This window comes from Pristis pectinata, chromosome 3 (assembly GCF_009764475.1).
Source record: "Pristis pectinata isolate sPriPec2 chromosome 3, sPriPec2.1.pri, whole genome shotgun sequence".
In the NCBI taxonomy this organism is placed as follows: Eukaryota; Metazoa; Chordata; class Chondrichthyes; order Rhinopristiformes; family Pristidae; genus Pristis; species Pristis pectinata.
Genome location: NC_067407.1, coordinates 121,122,916 through 121,148,476, shown reverse-complemented (window position 1 = coordinate 121,148,476; position 25,561 = coordinate 121,122,916). Strand labels below are relative to the sequence as shown.

General features: G+C 40.1%; 1 protein-coding gene across 3 annotated transcripts in view; it reads right to left on the bottom strand.

Annotated features, from left to right (window-relative positions):
* Nucleotides 1-22,551, bottom strand: part of ppp1r21 (protein phosphatase 1, regulatory subunit 21) — a 72,711-nt gene extending 50,160 nt beyond the window's left edge. The window contains exons 1-4 of one of the 3 annotated variants that reach the window (XM_052011407.1): nt 22,478-22,551; nt 20,172-20,240; nt 17,537-17,683; nt 12,858-12,962 (exon numbers count right to left, since the gene is read on the bottom strand). In XM_052011407.1, the coding sequence (XP_051867367.1) occupies nt 12,858-12,962; nt 17,537-17,683; nt 20,172-20,240; nt 22,478-22,531 (375 nt within the window). In that variant the 5' untranslated portion in view covers nt 22,532-22,551. Of the gene's footprint in view, nt 1-3,013; nt 3,086-12,760; nt 12,963-17,536; nt 17,684-20,171; nt 20,241-22,477 lie in introns of those variants that run through there. The other 2 variants (XM_052011405.1, XM_052011406.1) reach the window with 2 other exon arrangements.
* Between the last annotated feature and the right edge of the window lie 3,010 nt (nt 22,552-25,561).

Genomic DNA, 25,561 nt, shown 5'->3' with positions numbered 1-25,561 from the left:
AAAAAAAAACAGCAGTAATAGTTTCAAAGACAAACAAAATACCATTACCTAGGGCTTGAACATGAAGCTTCTTGGCAGCAAGACAAACAGACATGTCTCTCCTTCTTCCTCTAGGATATTTCAAGAGCTACTGCTGTTTTAATGTGGATAGACTATGACTAATGGTGAAGCCATGAAAACCATTCCATATTTCTTTTCAACAAAAAGTGATTATGGTAGCAGAGAACAAAATGCAAAAACAAGAGTAGTCTACTCAGCCCTTGAAGTCTGTTTTGCCACTCAACACAACCATAGCTGGTCTTCAGACTCAATACTATATTCCCATTCTCCCAGACCTCCTAATGGCTTGTGTCAAGAAATGACTTCAAATTCAGTGACCAAGCCTGCATAACCTTCGTGATAGAGAATTCCAGAACGTGCTCCAAGTGAAGAAATTCCTTCTCACCTCACTTGTAAATATTTTAATCACATATCCTGTGACTAGGATACCATGGAATCATCCTTCCTACACTGTCAGCGTATCTTGTATGGACTACAGGCCTAATTGGCCCAATCCCTCCTCATACATCACAGTCTAGTGAACCTTCTGCATACTCCTTTAATAACAACAAAGTCTTAGTCAAGAAGGCCAAAACTGTACAATGATCCAGGTGTGGTGTCACCAAGGCCTTGTCTAATTGTAGCAAGATATCCTTGTTCTTGTACTCAAAATCTCTTGCATGTTCCACATACCCTTTGCATTCTTAACTGAATCTTAACTGGTTGCTTTCAGAAACTAGTGTAAGACACCCAAATCCCTTTATATAACCAACATTTTCCAATTTATCAATATTGTTTAAATTTAGATCTTTTGTTTTTCCCACCAAAGTGAGTAATATTTATCCAGGTTACATTGCATCTGTCATATATTTGTGCACTCATTCAACTGGTGTAAATCACCTTGAAGCCTCTTACATCCTTCTAACAATTCACAATTCCAACCAGTTTTCTGTGCTTGGCAAATTTAGAAATATTACATTTGGTTTCCTCATCCAACTCATTGATTAACATTGCAGATGCCTTGGGCCCCAAGCAATAATCCCTGCTTTAGTCACCACTTGCCAAACTTTAAAAGACCCATTAATTCCAAATTGTAAACCAATTTTCAATCCATGCCAGTATATTACTCCAAACTCACATGCTTTAATTTTGTTGAAAAAGATCTTCATGTGGGAATTTTTAAGCCTGAAAATCCAAATACATTACATCCATTGATGCTCCCTCATCTATTCTATCAGTTAGATCTTCAAAAAAACTCAAGTAGATTTGTTAAATACCATTTTCCCTTCATAAATCCACACTGACTTTGCCCAAACCCATTTTTTTTTAAAGCATCCTTTTATCACGTTCTTTATAATAGATTCTGGGATTTCCCTACTACTGACATTGAGTTAACTGGTCTCAAGTTTCCAGTTTTCTCTCCACCCTCCAATCTGCAGGAACTGTTGCATAACCACATAATTTTAGCAAACGACAACCAATGCAACCACTATTTCCATGACCACCACTTTTAATCCTGCACTCTCCAGCTAATGAGGGGTTTTGCTCAGAAAACCCCTCATTATGAAGTTCATATTGCGACAGGTACAGAAAACTCAACTTTCATAGGAGACGTCAGCTGTTGAAGATGGTGTAAAAAAAAGTCAGAAGCTAGTCAACCTTCTCCCTGCAAGGATGCAATAAATAAAAGGAAACAGTGTTTGTTTTGACAAGCTGAACCATAGGTCATTCATCGATTCATGTTTGTTGCCAAATAGAACAGCTCAGGTGCTTAGAGACTCTGTCCCTTCCCCCACCACCAAACCCCCCCCCCCAAAATTTTTAAGAGTTTACCTAACAGACACCTTCTCATCAACCTGCTCAAAATGACTATTAAATGTTACTGGTTCTTACGAATCTGTTCTTTGAAAGACAGTTTCCAAATCTGTCCCCCATCCTTCGTCATAGCAAATGAAACTTTGGGGCTTCAACCCAACTTGTTAGTACCAACATGGACCACAACCTCTGGATGCATACAAGCTTTCCAATTACCATGGCAGTTTATTTGAAGTTTATTAAGAAAGCCTCAGATGAGTAGTCTGTGTGCCAATAATTTTAGTCATGCCATAAATAAAAACAAGCTGTGAAAGATAAGCAATTTCATGACTTCATTTAACTGCTCATTTAAATCAATGAGTGAACAGGATAGAATAAAATTCCATAAAAAGCCAAATAATTCCAAGAGGAGGAAAATTCAATACAAAAAAAAATTAAGAAAGAAGTGTGATAAGAAGAGACTCAAAAGAAGAATATGACCAGAAGTCCCCTTAGGAAAACAAAATGAACTTCTGTTAGAACAGTATTATTCACAACCCTAAGCAGAGACTATTCCCCTGTTCCCCCACAGCACCACCGCCACCCCCCCCCCCACCCACCTCCAAATGTAGTCATTGTTATTTTGTAGGAAGTCAGAGGACCTAATTTGGCCACAGCATATTCCAATAAACAAATAAATAAAAAGATAGTAATAGCCAGGAGTTTACCACATCTGTACATAACAGATGACTGAATACACAAATGAATAGCAAGGAGGGCATTTTCAGCCAACCCCTTTGTTACAAAAAGCTGAGCTACAATTAACACTAACTCAAAGACGTAGTTTACGTAGAACTTGCAGCGCAGAAACAGGCCACTACCACATTCCTGGTAGAGCAAAAGAGGTTGAGAAAGTACTAAAACTGAACAAGTAAACTTATATACTGTAGAAGCTGTTAAATATATTGGAGGTTGAACAAAAATTGGTTAAATACAGTGAATGAAAAATGACCACCAGAACATTCATCAACTTCTCCAATTCAAGCAGGACTGTAAAAAAACATTGCAGTCAAAACAAAGTATTAATCTAATCAGCTCTCAAGAGAGCAAAAGATTTGGGAAGAATATCTAGAAAAACCTGGTTTATGGATCACCATTATATTCTGCAAACCACAAATACCTGTCAAACAAGGCAGTGGAGGGGTCCTGCAAAAGAAAGGGGTCCTGGTTTACATCCTCACCATACCACATATTCAAGACTGCTACAACTACTAAAAAATGTACTATTTGTTACCCAACTCTGGACAGATCATGTTTTGTGCCAAAACACACTGAATTTTCCCCTAAAGAAATCAAAATAAAAAGCAATTTCTGGAACTGGTTGTGGAATGCTGGCTGGTGTACATAAACAGGATGCTTATAAGTACTCTTGGCCTAAAAGATATGCATCAATTTAACTAATTTAAGCCGAGACTTTTATTTAAAGAAATTAGTTTATTGATTCAGAGTGGAGCTAGAGAGCCAAGTGATCCAAATATGGAGACAAAAATGTGGCATTAGTGAATAAAATTTGTCTATACACATAATGGATGCCAAATACTATTCAAGACAACATTGAAGCAGATAAAGTAAATCAGCAGAGTATCTCATATAGTCTTCTACCTGTGTCCTAGGCTGCAGGAGGCAGCTAGCTGGATGACTGTCAGGAGAAGGAGAATAGGCTGGTAGTGCAGAGTACCCCTGTGGCCGTGGCCATTCCCCTGAATAACAGGTATACTGCTTTTGATATTGTTTTTTTGGCCGGGGGGGGGGGGGGGGGGGGCGGGGGCGTCAGGGGGCAGAGTCTTACTTCAGTGGTGGACAAGTTACTGGAGAAGATTCATAGACAGCATTTATGAGCATTTGGAGAAGTATAGGCTAATTAGGAACAGTCAGCATGGCTTTGAGGGCAGGTCATGCCTCACAAGCCTGTTTGAATGTCACCAAGCACATTGAAGGTAAAGCAATGGATGTGGTGAACATGGATTTTAGTAAGGCGTTTGATAAGGTTCCTCATGGAAGGCTCATTCAGAAAGTCAGGAGGCATGGGATCCAGGGAAACTTGGCTGTGTGGTTTCAGAATTGGCTTACCCATAGAAGACAGAGGGTGGTGGTAGATAGAGCATATTCTGCCTGGAGGTCAGTGACCAGTGGTGTTCTGCAGGGATCTGTTCTGGGACCCCTGCTCTTTGTGATTTTTATAAATTACTTGGATGAGGATGTGGAAGGGTGGGTTAGTAAGTTTGCTGATGATACAAAGGCTGGTGATGTTGTGGATAGTGTAGAAGGTTGCATTCTATCAATATCCTGTTGTAATCTACAGCAGAGCTGGGCTGAGAAGTGGCAGATGGAGTTCAACCCAGGAAAGTGTGAAGTGATACACTTCAGGAGATTGAATTTGAAGGCAGAATACAAGGTTAATGGCAGTGTGTTAAGAAAAGGCATATGGTGTATTGGCCTTCATTAGTCAGGGTATTGAGTTCAAGAGCCGCCAGGTAATGTTGCAGCTCTATACAACTCTGGTCAGACCACACTTGGGAGTATTGTGTTCAGTTCTGGTCACCTCATTATAGAAAGGATGTGGAAGCTTGAAAAAGGGTGCAGAGGAGATTTACCAGGATGCTGCCTGGATTGGAGAGCATGTCTTATGAGGATAGGTTGAGTGACCCAGGGCTTTTCTCTTTGGAGAGAAGGAGGATGAAAGGTGACTTGATAGAGGTGTACAAGATAAGAGGCATAGATCAAGTGGACAGTCAGACTTTTTCCCAGGGTGACAATGGCTAACACGAGGGGGCATAATTTTAAGGTGATTGGAGGAAGATGCAAGGGGGATGTCAGGGGTAGGTTTTTTTTTTAAAAACACAGAAAGTGGTGGGTGCGTGGAACGCACTGCCTACAGAGGTTGTGGGGGCAGATACGTTAGGGACATTTAAGAGACTCTTAGATAGCCCTCCATTTCTCTATCATCCATGTGTCTATGTGGAAGGGAAGGGTTAGATAGATCTTGGAGCAGGATAAAATGTCAGCACAACATTGTGGGCTGAAGGGCCTATCCTGTGCTGTAATGTTCTATGTCCACTCAATCTATGCCTCTTATCATCTTGTACATTGAAGACTCACTGGCCTGTAATTCCCAGGGTTATCCCTACTCCCTTTCTTGAACATAGGAACAACATTTGCCACCCTCCAATCATCTGACACTACTCCTGTGATGAGTAAGGACACAAAGATCATTGCCAAAGGCACAGCAATCTCTTCCCTCGTTTCCCGTAATAACCTTGGATATATCCCATCTGGCCCCAGTGGCTTATCTATCCTAATGTTTTTCAAAAGTTCCAGCACGTACTCTTTCCTCACATCAACACACCCTAGCATATCAGCCTGTCATACACCATCCTCAATGTCAATGTGTCTCTCACTGGTGAATACTGAAACAACGTATTCATTAAGGACCTCCCCTACCTCTTCCAACTCCAGGCACGTTTCCTCTTATCCTTGATCAGTCCTACCCCCATGCTACTCATCCTCCTATTCTTCACATATAACGCCTTGGGGTTTTCCTTAATCCCACTCGCCAAGCCCTTCTCATGCCCCCTTCTAGCTCTCCATTCTTAAGCTCCCTCCTTGCTATCTTGTAACTCTCCAGAGCCCTGTCTGATCCATGCTTTCTAAACCTTAGGTAAGCTTCTTTCTTCCTCTTGACAAGATATTCTACATCTCGTCAACCATGGTTCCTTCACTCTATCATCCTTACCCTGCCTCAATGGGACAAACCTATCTAGAATCCCATGCAAGTACTCCCTAAACAACCTCCACATTTCCTCTGTGCACTTCCCCAAGAACATCTGTTCCCAATTTACACTCCCAAGTTCCTGCCAAGTCAGAGACTTTTTCCCCAGGGCGAAAATAGCTAACACAAGTGGCATAATTTTAAGGTGATTGGAGGAATGTATAGGAAGGACGTCAGAGGCAAGTTTCTTTTTTTTTTAAGAAAGAACAGAGGTGGTGCATGGAACACACTGCCAGCAGAGGTGGTGGAGGCAGATACATTAGGGACATTTAAGAGACTCTTAGACTGTGACATGAAGGATAAAAATATGGGGGGGGGGGGGGGGGAAGTAGGGAAGAGATATGTGGGAGGGAAGGGTTAGATAGATCTTAGAGCAGGATAAAATGTTGGCACAACGTCGTGGGCTGAAGAGCCTATACTGTGCTGTAATGTTCTATGTTCCACTTTCAAAATAAACTTTGTTTTATCATGGCAAAATACTTAAATGGTGAGCAACTGGGTAATGTGAATGGTCAAAAGGGACATGGGTGGCCTTATACACAAGTCACAAAATGCCAACGTGCAAGTGCCACAAGTAGTTCGGATGATAAATAATAGTGACCTTTATTACAAAAGGAAGTACAGGGTAAAGATGGCTTACTGTAATTATATAGGGTTTTGGCAAGACCACACCTGGAGTATTTTGCCAAGTTTTGGTCTCCTTACCCACAGAGGAAGTGCAGTGAAGATCCACCAGTCTGGCTCTAGGGAAGGCAAGTTGGCAGAAGAAACTGGAGGAGATTATGCCTGTTTCTCAAAAAAAAAATCAGAAAAATGAGAAGATCTCACTGAAACTTGTTTGCACTAGGCTCCTGCTGCAGCAGTGGGGAAAAGGCAGGGTTTGTGCCAGGTTCCAAATCACATGCTGCCCAAGCTGATGTTGTCTTTAAAGTACACGAGGGTACACACCTGTCGATCTTTTGATTGGACTGGAAGAGATCTTGAATGAATCAGCACTTGGTGGAGTAGTGCCAAGTGGGGTACTATTGTACTCATACATGAGGCACTCCTGGGCAACCAGCACCCGGAAAACCAGGGATACACAGGAGACACAAGACACTGCTTTCAGAAGAGGAGTAAGTGGTGAAAAATAGCAACCAATGAAACAAATACAGTGAAGGCAGAAATAGGCCCAATTCTGCCTCTAAAATAATTTCCACTGAAAACTAAATAAACTGTATGTATCATACGACTCCCAACAGACAAATTAAGCAAATGCAAAATTCTACTCAAATTCAAAATATCCTCGTAGCTATTCCTGTGATTTCCAATACACCAAGGTACATGTATGGATTATTCTTTAAAAGTAATTGGATGTTCTTCTCATATTGTGGAATGCACAAATCAGAATATTAACAGTGGAAACTAGAGATGTAGAAAATTTAGGTTATACAGACCTTTGGCGAGACCAAATTGAGAATATAACATTTAATTTTGAGACTCAACTTCAGGAAGAGACGTTTATCTTTGGATGGTAGGAGGACACAGATAATTTAGTTTAGGCATAAATTTGGCTTCTGCTCCTTTTTAGGTTGAGTGATCTATTAAATTTAAAATGATAAAGTTAAATTGGGTGAATACAGACAATTTCCTCTGATGATGGAATTTAAAAGAGCTTAACCTTACAGTTAAATTAGGTCATGAAGAAAACAAAAGGCACTTTTTCCCAAACAAAGCTTTGTGGAAATCTGAAAATACCCCCCTAAGGTGCTGTACAGTTTGATACAAAATGAAATTAAAGACAGTCTGATCAATTGTTATCTAAAAGGCATACAAAACAAAGGCAGGCAACTGACGAGGTACAAATTAGCTATGATTTAAGTAAGCCTCAAGCAACTCAATACTAACTACTTGGTTAACATGTTCCAATACTACAACATGTAGAACACAATATTTTTAAAAAAGTGTTCAAACTGAAAACCTATAACAGTTCAGAGAAAACATCTGGTTTCCATTCCTGACATCCTGCCAAATGCAAACATCAGCAAAACATTCAATGGTACAGCCTCACAAACTTGCATTGCAAACAAGTAAAAGCAATGCATGAAGCACAGAAAAATTTAATAACAGCAATTTTATTTTGTTAAAAATACTAAAGACTGTATGTTACATTGTTTAATAGAGTATGGTTCCACAAGTATCAATAGAAGTGATTGCTACTCAATTTCCAATGGGCCCCAATGGTGAAACTGGCAGCCTGTGTACTTAAGAGACAATGGTGTGTGATTACTGCAGGGAGGTTACATGTAAAATGTTCCTCTCCAGCCCACGGCCCCCACCCCACAGACAGCATTTCTTCTGCTTGTTGTTTTGGAAATAGACTCTTGGTTCTCTCACTCCCAATCAAAATCACATTATAACCTATTCGGCCCGTGTAGCAGAGAATGCCCCCCAATTCATCTATTGCATTATATCCAATTGGTGTTAAGGAAACACGCGAGAGACCAGAACTACCTGTAGTTAGTGCTTCTAACTGTCTTTCATTCTACCATCTTTGCTCCTTGCCTTGAAACTCTGAGCCTGCTTCCTCTGCACAAAGTTCATATATCTTATTTTAAAACTAACCGATGGTTCATATAAAGTTTATTCTACTCATTTTTTTTAAAAACTATATACACATTTCTTTACCATCTACCCACTGAGTTTCTCATTTTTAGTGCTCCTTAGAATTTTAGTTCAGTGGGTATATTATGTATGGATGAGCAAATTAGAATTAAATGACTCTCCCTATCACTGTATCCTTTATTAGGGCATGGATTCACTAACCTACTGATTAGACCAACATACTGGTACACTAGAATTTGTCAAATCACGCAAATACAAATTTTAAAAATGAAAGATCTGAACATTGAGGGCTAGCATTTAAAAAATAACTTGCGGTGGCTTCACGGCTAGGTCTATTCTAATACAGTCACTCATGTGGTTGCCTCAATGTCTTCAGGGTAACCAGGGATAGCCAACAAATGCCTCATCCCAAATATTTTGTTTGAAAAACAATCCTATGAGCAACACCACAGACATTTACTCATCTATACATAATATAAATGTAGCCATAGATGCCTAGTATTCAAAAAACAGATGTTCTAACACAAAAATATTATACACATTGAACTAAAATTCATTAAACCAATAAAAAGCAAAAAAACAAATTAAATGCCTCTTCTGTGCCAGCATGAGAATTTTCCACTTTGAGCTGCCAGACTGAGAACAAATGGGCAAGAAAGAATTCAGGAATGTTCACTTATTCTCAGCTAACTGAACAACTGCAGTCAAGTCTTAATTTCCATTTATAATTCCTGCAAAACAGTAGCCAAACTGTTTCTGTTGCAAACTGGGAATAACAGGAATATGGTCAACAGAGTGAAAAGACTAAAATTTTGACCACGTAAAACAAATAAGTTTACTAACATCAGATATCATCATTAAGACAAAAGAACTTTTGCTTTCCATTGTCCCCTCCCTCCTCCTCTACCTTAAAAATGAAAGAGATAGATCTGAACATTGAGGGCTAACATTAGAAAAATAACTTGCTATGCCTTCATGGCTAGGTCTATTCCAATACAGTCTACTTCTGTTATCCATGTCCCATGACCACCCAAAAATAGAGAGCACAGTCCAGGAAAAACTACAGAGGGTGCACAGCACTTTTCAACTTACCAACCTACCCACCACATTAAGCATATGCTGCCCCACGTGGTAGAGACAACGGAAACAGAATTACATAACACTTCCCCCCCCCCCCAGCCCTGCAGGACTAAACAATCATTTTTTCCTGCTCTGTAGAGTGAAGCATGTTAATGACCTGGAGTTCTGGAGTGTCCAGTGTTTTCTTGAAAATATGACCAGGTGCAAGCAACCTTCAGCCAAGTTGCTTTCCACATCAAGGTCACACAGGAGAACAGCTTTTTCTGTAACTTTGCCGAGGAACTTGTACCTCATTGTGCCAAGAACCACACTGGGGCACTCCCTAGTCAACTTTATGTTCCCAGAGGAGCAATAAACTGAGACATGCTCCCTCGGACCCAAACCAGGTCTCTCTTAACTTTTATCCTTCAAGGACCACTTCCATATTGCATGAACTCCTGCACTCACCAAATCAAAACCCAATCACCATCCCAATCCACCAGTTCCCAAAACTCAGCCCCCTGAATTCCCCTTTTCATTTGACTAGGCCCTGATAAAAGCCAAAATTTCCCACCCTTCTTTGCCACATACTTTGTCTATCAGGATATTCCCATCTTTCTATTCCTTTCACCACTGACTTGAGGGGGCAGGTCCAGTCTCTTCCCACCCAGCCCTTACCTCCAACCACAGCAGTACAGAGCTCCCCTAAACACACTTCTTGACAACAAGACCCCCATCTTTCTCTATCTCCACACTTCTTCCATGACCATGAAAATATCATCACCTCCCAATGCCCCACCCTCATGATAATAACAAGATAGGCTCTCATACCTTTAGTTCCATGGCACTGCCCCCACCCCAAAACACAGCACAAGCCTGTATGGGCTATCACAACCCTCCTAATCCAGCCTCAAGACCAACTTCTAGGTGGCACATGACTGAGTAAATGTGCAATGGCTGTTCTGTTGTACCCAAGTCATTACAGACATCTGCAGCAGGGAGCCAATGACCAAAAAAAGGTCCTTGGAATGAAAAGATGCATCGCTGCAAGTAGCCATTAGGTAAATTATTTTCATGATGCTTCCGTGTTCAAGTTGGGATATTGATACAATTTGAAAAGCTCATTATTTGCACCTATTCCTGTGGCAAAGAAATTGTAAAACAATATAACAACAAAAATATCTTGCTAAAATTTTGTCCACTGTACAGCAGCTTTTCCTGAAATTAATTTTAAAAACTGCTTAAAGATTGAAGACTCAAATGTGCATTTGACAGCAAGATCAATGAAATGTTTTCTGGGCCTTGAAGGATAAATAAGGTTTCATATTTTCTTATCAACTAAAGAGGCCAATCAGCCCATTGAGTAAATATTTACCATCAGAGCAATTTTTTTTTTATATATAAACTATTCTCCGACACATACCCACCAACAAACCACACACCCCACTTCTTCCACCAGCCACTGAGGGTAATTTACAGCAGTCAAACTACCAATCAGCACTTGGATGTGGGAGGAAAATAAAGCACTCGGTGGATATCCATGCTGTTGTAGGGAGAACATACACACTCCATACAGCACCAGAATTCAGAAGTGAACCTGTGAAACAACTGCACTACTTGCAGTGCCACTGTGCTGCCAATTTCTTTTACCAAAATGAAAAACAAACCATGTTTTCATACTACCTTCAAGGACAAATTTTAGAAAAAGCTCAATAAATGCTGGCCTTGTCAGTACCAGCTACATCACATAACTGTGAAAGGTTACTCAGGAAATTAAAAATAACACTTAATCACTTAAGAGTCATGAAGCAGGGAAACAGGCCATTCAGCCCACCATATCCACACCAATCAGTAGGCACCCATCCATATTAATCCCATCTTCCAGCACTTGGCCTGTAGCCTTCAATGCTTGGGCAATTCAAATGCTTGTCTAGACACCTCTTAAATGCTGTTAGCAACTCTGCTTCCACCACTCTCTCTGGCAGTGCATTCCAGGTACTCACCACTCTGTGGGTGAAAAAGGTATCCCTCAGATCCCATCCAAATCTCTTCCCCTTTACCCCAAGTTCACAGGAAAAAGATTCTCACAAATTACCCCTTATATTACACATCTCAATCACGTTCCCTCTTAACCTCCTCCACTCCAGGGAAAACAGACCCAGCGTTTCCATGATCTCCTCATAACTAAAATGCTCCATGCCAGGCAACATCTTGGTGAATCTCCTCTGCACCCTCTCCAGCACTATCATATTTTTCCACATAGCGTGACAACCACAACTGCATTTCAATGAACTGACAACAAAAATTAAACAATGTAAATTTTTGGTGTTAAAATATTTTAATTAATGTTTGAATGTCAAGTGCAACTACGAGGTTTGATACCTGAAAAAACTGTTGTATACTGATCTCCAAGTTTTTTTCTCTCAAGCAAAATCTACATGATGGCAGCAGTGATTTGCTGCTGAGAATTCAAACCTGCTATGCTCTTACCAAGCAGATTCACACAAATGCAGATAGCTCACAGCTACCCAACAGCAGAGCAAAAACAAAAGGCTTGAATTTTAATATGTGCATGATTAACAATTTTGTTCATGTGTTAGTTTGCCTTTACATTAATAGAGGGACATGGGTGGCATAGTACAGTGGCACAGCTAGTAGAGCTGCTGCCTCAGCTCCAGTGGCCTGGTTTCATTTCTGACCTTCAGTGCTACCTGTATAGAGTTTGCATGTGCTCGGTGTGATCATGTGGGTTTCCTGCTGGTGCCCTACCAACCCACTTCTGGGATGTGGGAGATTAATTGGCCACTGTAAATTGCCCTTAGAACTGTAAGTGAGTGGTAGTATTTTCAAGTTGTGGGAATATGGGGAGAATAAATGGGATGGGTGCTTGATTGTCAGCTCAGACTTGATAACCAAAGAGCCTGTTTCCTGTGTTGTATGACTTTACTCCTATCTACAGGATGCATTCAGTTTTCCCATGCCTCTTCTGCCCTTCTTGGAAAAATGACAAAAATTAAATTGCCAGAGACAATTAATAATCATATAATCATACACCCATAGAAACAGACCCTTCAGCCCATGGACATTCAAGCACCCAATTACACTTATTTTGTTCTCCCCACATTCCCAACAATACTCCACGACATACTAGGGGCAATTTACAGCAGCCAATTAATTTACCAACCTGCAATAGCTTCAGGATGTGGGAGCAAATGGGAGCACCCAGTGGAAACCCACATGTTTGCAGGCAGAACATGCAAACTCCACACAGTCAGCACCCAAGGTCAGGACTGAACCCAGGTCGCTGACACCGTGAGGCAGCAGCTCGACTAGCTGCACCACTCTGCTGGTTGATTTCCATTTTTTGCCAAGTAAACTTAAGAGTTCTGGGCCAAGAATGTATTCAAAAATGAGGATCTAAAGAATATTACTTACTATTACAGTTAATGGTTTGGATTTCTTGCATATTGTTGTAACAACCCTCCTCGTAGCTGCTGACAGAAGCAACTTATACACCATGGAATTAACTCACTTGCTTGTGCAGTCGTTCATTTTCTTCTATCTTGTTCTGTAGATCTTCATCAAAAACACTCTGTCGTTGCTGGTTCAGTTGAGATGGAGAATCAGCACTCCTCTGCTGTTAAAAGAAAAATCAACCAGTCGGGACCTATTCAAGATACAAGGTACTGCATCACTGCACACTTGTGCATATTGCTAAAGCAAAAAAGTACAAAAATATTTAAAAGCTACAAGTATCAGCATATTTGAACTTCCAATGCAATTATTATCACTTACCACTGGGTGATGCTGCAACCATGCAATTGCTGAACTGAACAGACAACTTCCAATTACATCCCCTTTAACTTAGTAAAACCATCCCTCATCATTTCACAGGAGCATGGCCAATCAAAAAGACTCTTATCTATAAAGAATTCTAAGGGAAGATGGCCAAAGGCTTGGTAGGGAGCTAGATTTTAAAAGCAGCTGGAAAGATACATTTTTACTAAGCTTTCTCCCAGCCATGCTGCTCATTCCTCCCTCAAAATAGTTAACATACTCCACTAACTTAATGCTGCCAATATAGACAAATCATGGCCATATATGACAGCAACATTGATCAAGTACACCTTAGCCTTGTCAAAAAGAACAGTAACTGGCAAACTTGTACCATTAAATACAAACTTCGCCCAGTTAGCCTGTGCCAGACTTCTTACAATACTTCTTCCAACCTCAATTCTAATGGTTCAGACAAACTCTGGGTCCTCCGTCACATTGACTCCAATGCAATCCTACTGCAATTGCACTCCTAGCAGTTAGCCCTTCATGAGTCCAACATCCCAACAGAATCGCTGCTTACCTATTCCAGCAAACAAATGCCGATAACTCAATCTTATTTTACTACATTACCATGCACGACGAACAGTCCAAAGGCCTCTTTCTACATTGAATTATTCTGTGACAATAGCCTGGTTAATCCAATAATTGATTCAACTGCAAAACTGAATTTGGTATTCAGGTGATTTTCTTCAAATTGCAAAGCTAAATGAATAAAAAAAAATCTACAAGGAACAGAATGGTACAGTAGGTTAGCAGATTTTACCATGTGTCCCCAGTTTTGTGATATTTATAGATGACTTAGATGAGGGGGTGGAGGGTTGGGTTAGTAAGTTTGCGGACGACACTAAGATAGGCGGTGTTGTGGATAGTGTGGAGGGCTGTCGGAGCTTACAGAGGGATATCGATAGGATGCAGAGCTGGGCTGACAAGTGGCAGATGGAGTTCAATCCGGAGAAGTGTGAGGTGGTACACTTTGGAAGGACAAACTCCAGGGCAGAGTACAGGGTAAACGGCAAGGTACTTGGCAGTGTGGAGGAGCAGAGGGATCTGGGGGTTCATATTCACAGTTCATTGAAAGTTGCCTCACGGAAAGAGCAGTTAAGAAGGCCAATGGGATGTTGGCTTTCATAAATCGCGGGATTGAGTTTAAGAGCCGCGAGGTTATGATGCAGCTTTACAAAACTCTAGTTAGGCCACACTTAAGAGTACTGTGTTCAGTTCTGGTCGCCTCATTATAGGAAGGATGTGGAGGCGTTGGAGAGGGTGCAGAGGAGATTTACCAGGATGCTGCCTGGATTGGAGAGTATTGAATATGAGGAGAGGCTTAAGGTGCTAGGGCTTTATTCACTGGAAAGGAGGAGGATGAGAGGAGACATGATAGAGGTATATAAAATATTGAGAGGAATAGATAGAGTAGACAGTCAGCGCCTCCTTCCCAGGGCACCAATGCTCAAGACGAGAGGTCATGGCTTTAAGGTTATGGGTGGGAGGTTCAGGGGAGATGTCAGAGGGAGGTTTTTCACCCAAAGAGTGGTTGGTGCATGGAATGCACTGCCTGGGGTGGTGGTGGAGGCAGATACATTGAACAGGTTCAAGAGCTTGTTGGATAGGCATATGGAGGAACGTGAGATAGAGGGATATGCGGGAGGAAGGGGTTAGGTAGTGTGAGGGTGGTCTGATGGACGGCACGACATGGTGGGCCGAAGGGCCTGTTTTGTGCTGTATGGTTCTATGGTTTTAGCATTGTTTGAGCACTGTGGTACAATTCCAGGAGCTATAACAAGTGCTCAGCAAATTAAAGGTTCAGATAATGGTTCAGCAACCCATCGTAGAACTCTGCCAGTTCCACGTTTCTCTCCTCCCTTTATCATGCCCCTGCCAAAAGGAATAAAATACCCTGGTATTGAAAACAGGATGCAGTAAGCGTTTGGATTTATTAGAAATGCTGCAGAAATATGATCCCCAATGTGGTGCACAATATTTGAATATTCAGTCAAGATCTTCACTTTGTGACTTCAGTCTTCAAATTCAATTTCAAGCCTACATCTGAAAATTCTTTTTGTATATATTTTTGAGTACTGTTGACTCCCATTATTCATTAAAAAAATATCAAGGAGGTGGTCAAAATTCCAGGTCAGTCTTAGTAACTGAAAATGTCTACGATCTTTCTCCAGCATACATTTCTGATAGGGCTATTTCAGGTCCTTGGTTCAGTACAGAAAACCGCAAGGACAGAAAATGCTTTGAGGCATGGTTTCCGTGCATACTTTATTGGAAGACAGAGGAAAGGCAATTTCTCTGAAAACAAAATCCATCTTCTGGTGGAAAAAAATTTCCCAGAATACCCAAAGACCAAATAAGCCAAAGCAATGATATAACCAAGGCAAATCTTTTAAGCCAATTGGAAACCAGAAGCCCATGCAGTAGGAAAGGGAGGAATGAATGGGGAATTAATCTGGCAAGGAGAGATTGAGTAGAATGGGCCAATATTCTTAAGAATTTAGAATGAGATAAAATATACAAACATTACAAGGCTTCACAGGGTAAACAAAAAGGGACAACGTTTCTGTTGGCAAGGGGTCAAAGTCTCAGGATAAGATGTTATTGACTCACAATTGAAATGGAAAGACATTTCACCCAGTGGGTAGTGCAGCCAAAGGGGTGCTGGAGGCTCAATCATTGACAGATCAATAGGTTTTTGGATATTAAGGGAATCAAAGGATATGGGATCAGTACAGAAAAGTAGCATTGAAGCAAGGTGATGGCACAATCTTAATGAATAATAGGAATGCCCTCACACCTGCTCTAGATTCTTAAGAAACTAAATCCCAACACTGCCAATATCTTAGCAAATGCATGCTATACTTTTTCCATTTCTTCATAACCTTCCTATAGCTGCACAATATCCCAAATGTGATCTCAAGTTTCATACAAGTTAAAATGCCAGTTACGTTGCCACCTTTAAACATCAGTGTATTGTCATATCAGGATTCCTTTGCTTCTTTAATCTATTCAAATCCTACCATAAGTGCACTTCTTGCTGTTATTCAGCTTCATAAGTGTAATTTTCTCATTGCAATTGCTACCTCTAAATCCATCCACATTCTTATGTCATCAATCTACGTGGAATGTCACTACCCACAGATGAAGTTTTATTTTGTTTCTTGCGACTTTATCCATATTACTTTATCTTTAATTCTTTGTAAGATGCAACCCATGTGTCAACTGAAATTACTGAGAGCATGCTCATCTAAATCAAATGGCTATTAGCTCAGGGCCCATTCCACAACTCCAACGCATAAACTAAGCTGATACTTGAGTGTGATAGTGAGAGGGTACTTATTTGCAGGTGACATTTAAAAATAATTAAGGTCACTGCTTGGCCCTATCTTATTTGTGGTATATATTTAAATAATTTAGATGCAAGAATGGAAGGTAGCCTCAAAATTTGCTAATGGTACTATAGTAAAAACTTGCATTTTTACAGCTCCATTCACAACCCCAGGACCTCCAAATCACATTGTAATAGTAAGATTCCACATACAAACAGATAGTAAAAGCAGCAAATGCTGGATACACTCAACAGGGTCAGACCACACCTGTGGAGAGCTGTTGAGCTAACTGAATGGGTGGCCACATGCAATACAAATATGAATACAAGATCATTTTTGATTAAAACAAAATGCAGGTGTATTCTACACATACTTGCCAAGATACTTCCAGAGATGGGAAACTAAAGTAAAAAGAAGCTTAAGACACTGGGATTATTTCCACAGAAGCAAGAGAATGCCAATATTTAATACTGTTGGTCAATTAAGAGTTCTGGCAAAGCAAGTAGGCAAGGAGAAGAGATGGGGAACAATGCTTTTATACAGGAGGATTGTGGGAACATGGAATATTTTAGCACAAGGAGTAGATGAACTTAGAAACCTTTGCTTCTTTTAAGGGAAGATTCAAAGTATTTGTTTTAAAAAGCAAAGACATACAGTATGCCTGTGATGAGGGTAGGGCAATACCATCAATTTTGGATTGTACCAGCAAATTAATATCACACATTTGAGAAAATTTTCTCTATTTCTGTGCTATAAAGTTCAATGGTTTCATTGTTTATCATAGTGAGTCAACTCAATTAAAAGTTTAGTCTTCCATTAGTCCTCACAATCATCAACTCAGTGCAATTGCTTTGATGAACCAAATTTTGTTCTCAGGCCTGAAAAACTTTCCAAAAAACATACAGCAAGATAAAAATTTCAATTGATGTATGAAAAATAAGAGTGGAAACAAACAATAACAAACGCTTAGGCATTTATCATTTGGGTTCAAAAAGTCAATAGCTTGGAAGACAGGAATGTTGCTTTATTTCATACTATTTACCTTGCTCTTCTTCCCTTTGGCCTCAGTGGTCACCAATTCCTCTTGAAGTAGCTCAACCCGCTTTGCCAACTGCTGATTTCGGAATGTCAGGCTGTCCATTTCCTGCTGCAACTTCCTAACACTTTGATCCTTCATTTTCAGCTCCTCCTGTTGCAGGGAAAAATCTTTGTTTTCAGTTAGTTTATACAACATGAAAACATAGGAAAGTATAGATTTAGAAAAGTATTTTGCTTCTCATCCAGCTGCTGCTCAGATTATTGAAGTAAAGGATTAATGAAATAATGCCACGGCTAAGACTTCTCTAAATTAGTTCAAACAGAAAGTTGCCCTGACGAAGATGGCAATAATTTACATTTATTGAACAGTTTTACCACAGTAAAAACATCACCAGACACTTTACAGGAACATAAGGAAACACTGACATTGAACTACACGAGTAGAGTTGTGGGAGATAACCAAAAACTTGCTGAAAGAGGTGGGTTTTAAAGAAGAATCTTCAGTATGAACAAAAAGGTGGGACATTAAAGAGGTTTAGAGAGAGAAAAAACAAAAAGGCTTACATCCACGTACCACCTTCCCAACCATGCTTTACAACCAATGATGTCTTCACCGTTGCAATGCAGGAAGCTTGTCAGAGAATTTGCACAAAGCAGTCTCCCACAAACAAGAATGCAAGTTGTAATGAGATAGGTGCTGATTCCAGAGCTTGGTGTGTAACTATCACCATCAATTAACTTGGGTGCAGTCACATTATCTAATACCAGTTACAGGGCTTGAAGAGATTACACAGTTAATGTGGGATAGAAGTAGTAATGGAGGTATGAAAATGTGGATGAGGAAATGGAGGCAATTCTCAATCCAGAGCCAACATTAGTCAGCAAGCAGAAGGGTAATGGATGAAAAGGATTTGATATGACTAGTGATTGCCTGAGATCATCCCAACTTCTGCTGGTGAAACATAGGTGTACAGCCAGGAATGTGTTAGAATACATGGGTCTAGAGGTAACAAAACATACATGTCATATTCAGCAACAGGCAAGCACAGACACAGGCAGAGTAGCACAACGTAGCACATGAAAATAGTTGCTTAATGATTGCATGGATAAGTAATGGAAGCTATTCTAAGGGTCATGAAGAGCCACCAGATTGCAAACTGTTTCAGAGAGTTGTTAGGGACAGGGATGGTGTTGATAGCAGGGTAGAGTTTGCATTTAGGGAAGGAAATCAATGGCTTCCCAATGTAGAGTTGAAGAAGTTTTCTGTTTGTCCAGTACTACATTTTGGACAAGCAGATAAACAATTTAGTGGGAGGGTTAATAGTGACATCAATGTTCGTGAAGAAGCTGACACTGTTCAAGGGCAGCAGCTAAATAAGAAGTGTGAAGTCAAGCAGAGAACTTTGGGATGTCAAAGGTGCAGGTGTGGAAAATGCAACTGTTACAGGTGATTCTGTAGCCAATAACTGGTTAGATACAAAAGAGACCATGCAAGTGCAGGCAGAAATAAGGATGGCCCACTATATTTATCTCTAGAGTAGCAAGAATGGAGGGTAGTTGGGTGGTGACAGCAGGTTTTGAGGGAGTGATAATTGGAGATTTGATTTAAAGGGGAGAATTTCCTAAAGAGATACAATATAATGAACGATACCAGTTATCTTAGGGGCCAGAAAGTTGGGTGTCAACAATTTGATGGGAATAAGTGTCAGAGAGCAGGAAGTGGGTCTCAAGGACAAGAGAGCTTACAAAGGGAATAAGGAGAGATAGGAGGGAAGCTAAAGGACAAGACAAAATCTTGGAAAATATTTGGTCCACTGTTGGGAGAAAAGAGGAAGGAACTACAGCAATTTAATTGATTTTTTAAAAATCATCTCATTGACTACATTCAGGAAGTGAATCACGTGCCCATAGTGCTCCAAATGCAAACCTCTCATTCTTGGTTAGATGATTAGCAGAAGACAGAAACAAAGGAACACAAGTAAATGAAACAATAGACCAGATCTTGCTTTCCAGAATTACAACTTGTGGTCTCCCCACATTACACTTACAAGGTCAGGATGAGAAGGGTCACTCTCCTGCCTGAATCATCCTAGACTCCAATGGCTTGGACTGTACAGTGGATATAGATTCCTGTTAGCTTCACCCTTAAAGCTTTCATACTGGCAAAGCCTAACCCCAGCTTTAGCAGCTATAAAGGTTATGGGTAATAATTAACTTTTAAATATCTCTACTATTGAGACACTTGAAAAATATTTCAATATAAGCTTTTAATTTTAATAGCTAAAATACATTACTTAAAAATGTTAAATTAGAGCAAAATAATTAAAAAGGGAATTTGCCTTCCCCATTGCATCCTAATCTGCAGCCCTACACCCTGCATTGAAATCAGTGAGGTCTCAGATCACTGTTAGATCTAATGGGGTACACGCACTGACTTGCAAGTTTCCCAGGACTCAAGAGGGTTCCAAAACTGTCAAAAGGTCTGAGACAAACACCTGACGGCACATTTGTGGAACTTCCACACTTGCTGCCCCAGTAAAATGCCAAAACCTAGATGTTCAGTTGGGAATCTGTGACATTAAGCAGCAAGATCCAGCCCACCATATTGGCATCACTCACATGCAAGCTCTGGATTGTACCTTTAAAGATGCTCCTTGACCTTGTTCGTCCACAACAGCTTTCTTCAGCACTTGGTTCTGAGCCCGAAGCTGAAACATTCCAACAGTAAAATACTTTGAATTATCATCAATAATGCCACTGAATATTAAACCACTATCAATTTGAAACAAACACAGAATATGTTGGAAACACTCAGCAGGCCAGGCAACAAACATGGAAAGTGAAAGAGAGTCAACATTTGAATGCGAAAACCCTTCTTTGGAACTGAGAAAAAAAAGAGAACAAATTTGGAAGAACCAGATATCTCAGGGAAGTTGTGGAAGGATTCAAAGACAAAGATGAGACTCTTAAATGTGTAGTTATTTATCCAGCAGCCAAAATGTGTCAGTGGAAGTAATGGATGAATGGGACCTGGTCCATATCAACACAAGAACAATAAAGTTTTGGCAACCTTGAGTTTAAGGAGGGTAGCATGAACAAAAGTGCACTAGAATAGTCAAGCCCAGAGACAATAAAGCCAAGGATAACACAGGAATGAAGTTACAAGAACACAAGAAATAGAAGCAGTTGTGGACTATTCAGTCCTTCATACCTGTTCTGCTATTCAATTACTGCATAACCCTGGATTCTCTTAAATATCTAAAGATCTATCCACGTGTGTCTTGAATACACTGAATTACTGAGCCTCCTTGACCCTTTTGGGTAGAATTCCAAAGATTCAATCATTTCTGATTAAGTCACACACCCCTACAGGGAGTGGAATATGATATTCTTAGTGACATGGAGATATGTGCTCTGAATCACATACTAAGATTAAATATTATACCAAGGTTCTAAACAATAAAGCCATCATCTAGGAAAACAAATTTCCTCAGATGTACCAAAGTCCTTGGCTTTATTATTCCTAATATTTAACTGAAGTTATTCTCCAATCATCCAGTACTTGATTCAGGCAACTTAGAATCAAAGAGGTCAAGAGGGATGGTAACACAAGAGATTCTGCAGATGCTGGAATCTGGACCAACACATATAAAAGGTGCTGGAGGAAATAGATGCCGCCTGACCTGCTGAGTTACTCCAGCACTTTTTGTGTGTGTTGCAAGAGGGATACTGGCAAAGTAGAGCTGGATATCATCAGTTTACATGTGGGAACCATTGCTGATAGTGTGTGGGTACTAAGATGAGTGCAGGTGATTCTCTGCTTACAAACATTTTATCAAACTACAATCAAAACATCCTTTTACAATGATTTATGTGCATTACAATAAGAGTTAATGATTATTGATTTCATTCACAGTTAATATATGACTTGCTCAGTACTTGTTTTTATTTCAGATTTGAAGTATCCACAATATCTACTTTTTATATTTTCTCCTTTCCCTTTTAATATACATTGCATGGTTCTCTAGATGACATTCAAACTTTTCCCTAAAAAAGTTTTCAACTAGTCATTAGGAATTGCTTGAAACAGTCTGAAAGATGTAATATTCTCCTCTCTTTCTCCCATCCATCAAGTATCATTTAACCTTACTAATATGTCTAAAGATGTGGCTAAAATTAACTCACCCACACATGCACAACTTGTAACTTTGAAGACACCATGCCAAATTATACATTAATTTCTAACTACCCAAATTATACATTAAGAGTATCGGAATTAACAAAAACTTCAATATAATTTATTTTGAATTCATTTTAAGAATCTAAACTATTTTTAAACGTCCTGCAGTCAGATCATCTGTGCATCCTTCAATACACAATGCCTATAGATTGTAGATAAATTCAGAGAGTTGAAGATTTTTTGTACATCCTAAATTAGGAAGCAATTTTCAGTTTACTTACTCTACTAGCAATTATTCTATTAACATTGTGGAACATAATGAATAAAGTAGATTGAAGACTTTAAGTTAGAATGCAAGATTGCTTTACTGCATAATTTCCCCACATTACAAAAAATACAAACTAAAATATCATACCCACCAAGATCTTAATTCTAACAAATGATTGTTCACCAAAAGAGATTAGTTAGTCCATTTACTTTTAGAAATGCCATGTTTCTAGCTTTCGTAATGTTTATGTTCTCACATGCTTCTCAATATATACAAACGCTAAATCACAACTAAAATGCAATTGGACTTTGTTAAGAAAATAATTTGATTTCTAATTATTTTTCAATACTTTAAAAATGATTAACAACCCAACCGAACTAATATGCAAGTCCATAATTCTTTAATAGATAATAGCGGTTCATCTACTCTCAGAAAAATTGAACATCATGAAAAAACAGTACAGGATAAAAAAAAACAATGAAGCCAATCCACCCCACCTTGGAGTATTCCTGTGCCAGTTTCTGATACTTGGCTTGCAAGTCTGCGGCCATGGTCAGTAACTGGATGAAGGATGATTGCAAAATGGGCGGTCACAACCTGGCTCATCACCCAGTAGAGCCAGGTCGGGGGGGGGGGGGGGGGGGGTACCAGGGGCTCTGCCCCCTCTCACTCAGGTAGCGTGAGCGACATCAACACATCTTTTTTGGGAGAGGGCAAGAAAAAATAGCGATTGGTAGCCGAGCAGCCGAGAATCCACAAAATAATGTTTCTCAGGTCCTTCCACTTGTTCGTTGCCACTGCCCCTTCGGCCCGTCCACTCTGTTCGTTGCCACTCCACAATTTGATAGAACTGCGCCTTCGACTCAATCACACTCTCTCTCTCTCCAAACAATTCTCACTTCCTTCGGACGTTAAGTCTTCTGCCCCGTCCAATATTTCAACCGGATTTATCGCCTTCGACTCGCCGCCAGGTGTAGCTCAGACAAGGCAGGTTTGCGCGGACAGTACCAGGGCCCAGTGGCACCGCGGCACCGACAATTTCCGGCTCGGCGAGCTGGTTCAAAAGGCAACGCGCACAACACGTTGACGTGACCACGGCGACTCGTCGGACGGCGTCGCCACAGCAACGATTCGGCGTGCCCGGAATCGAGTCACATGCGCTGCAACAGGGCTCTGGATCCCACGTGACTGGGACGCTGGGGCACCAAATTGTCATGGCAACAGGCTTGTATTTAGTTGATAGCCTCGGAATAAACACAGCGAAACTCCCGATAAAGTACTAAGTTAATCACAGAACGGTTATAAAGATCGCCAATACTGCAAGTCTGAGGTGCTGGAAATATAAATCAGGTGGGTGAAATTATGAAAAAAGAAATATTATTCAGAAAATCTTTGGGTGTTTGTAAAAGAGAGTTGTCTTTTATTGTGGCTGTTTGGATTGTATGTTATCTGTTGTTTTGTTCTACTTTAATTTCAAAACGTTTCAACATTTTTTGCCAGCTCCTTATAATGAACTTTGATATACTTAAATCACAACTTCGTTGCAGTTTATTGTTTATTACATTGCCTGGCGCCGCATCAGGGAGTCAGTGACATTGTAACATATAAAGGCCTCGAGTCCACACATCCTTGATGAATTTTTAATAATGCTGAATCCAAATTGTTGACAAGGACCTTCTGTTACAGGTACTTAAAATTTCTTATACTGATGAAAAATTGTAAGATTAAAAGGTGACTATTAGATGTTGGAGCTGGGGGGGGGGGCGCAAAATCTACAAAGTGCATTGTAATTAATCTGACTACAACTTCCAAACCCATAAACTAAAATGGATAAGGGGAGCAGGTGCATAGGAATACCACAAGCTGCGCGTTCCACACCATGCCACGCAATATATTGATTTGGAAATGTATCACCATTCCTTCATCATTACTGGTTCTCGCTAACCAACAGAATTGTGGGAATACCATGATCACGATGATGGCAGTGATTCAAGAGGGTGGCTTACCACCATCTCCTCAAAGGCAGATGGGGATGGACAAAAATTGCTGGATATGCCCACATCCCAAAGCATGAATCAACAAAAAGATGAGTTGCTAAGGTGCAGAAGAAGTGAAGCAGCTGCGAATGTCACCATTCTGACTATTAAAACATCAGATTGCCCTGCATTGTACTATTGATAACCGGAGTTTTAGGGTTATGGGTAGAAACCTCTAGTATCGCTGCATTGATCATGCCTTTTATTTTAAAACATTAATTATTAATCATCTAAATTCAAACTGATTTCATGTGATGTACATTAGGATGATTATAAAATGAAGTAGGAGATGAAGAGAAGGTTGGCAGAAAGAAAAATGTTTAAGGAAAAGGATGTGGTGATGATGAGTAGAGGATAAATAGAAGGTGGATGCAAGGGATTCTGTGGAGAAAAATAATAAGATCAGGGTTGTTAACTCCTTCTATGTTGGAGCAATTCTATGATTGGAGGGGTGGATAGGGATAGGGAGAGAAATGGGGACAAGGAGAATATTTGGATCATGGGTGAACAGTTTCTCAGAATCTGTTTTGATCTTCCATTGAAGAAAGGAGCAGAGGTCCATTAATAATTTTCCTGTGACTGAGAAATAAGAGGAAAATGAATCTCATCTTATTTATTGAGAGACAGCCAATAGAAAAATGCAGCTCCTTAGCAAAAAGACTGGATTTGTAATTTTGTTTTATAAGAGGATTATTTATACTTACTGAGATGGAAAATGAATTGGAATCGTTGGAAGAGGGAAAACATTGGCCAAATATGCTCCTTAGGGAGGAATTGTCACTCCTTATTGAAGCTTGCTTGAGCCAAGATACTACAGAGAGGCAACACTCAGAAGGAGGATGGAAGAGATACTGGCTAATTAACCTGGAATTTCAACTAGCCTGGTAAGACGGTGATGCATATGATAGATTATTTGGTGCAGAGAGCAAAAGGAGTTAACATGAGCCAGTGATAATGAAAAAATTGCAGGTGCTGGACATCTAAAATTAAAAACAGAAAATGCTGGAAACACTTAGCAGGTCACACAGCATCTGTGGAAAGATAATCAGAGTTAAAATTTCAGGTTGAAGACTGAAACGTAAACTCTTCTATTTCTACAGATGCTGTTTGACCTGCTGAGTGTTTCCATTATTTTCTGTTTTAATAATATGAACAGGTGTTGGGTTGGCAGGCTAAATGGCTGGTGGGAGAGGGCGGGTTGTTGGGGTGGTTAATATGGCAACACAAACTAGACCTTCTTACAGACATATGCAGTGTTATTTTCAAATAACTTCATGGAGAGTTGTAATCAGGACTCCTTTGCTTACCTGTACCAACATGGGTGCAGGATGGAAAAGCAGAGGCTCAAAAATGTACTTTGCTCCATAATGACACTCACTGGCCATAATCTGTAATGGTATTCGGGCTCTACTGGTTTTGTATTTATTTACTATTATGGCACACATCTTACGTGACACTTGCTATTGAAAATCTGGTGAGATGTGATGGCAGATAAATGTTTACACTTCGATAAAACATTCTAGCATTGATGGAGCATTACATTTG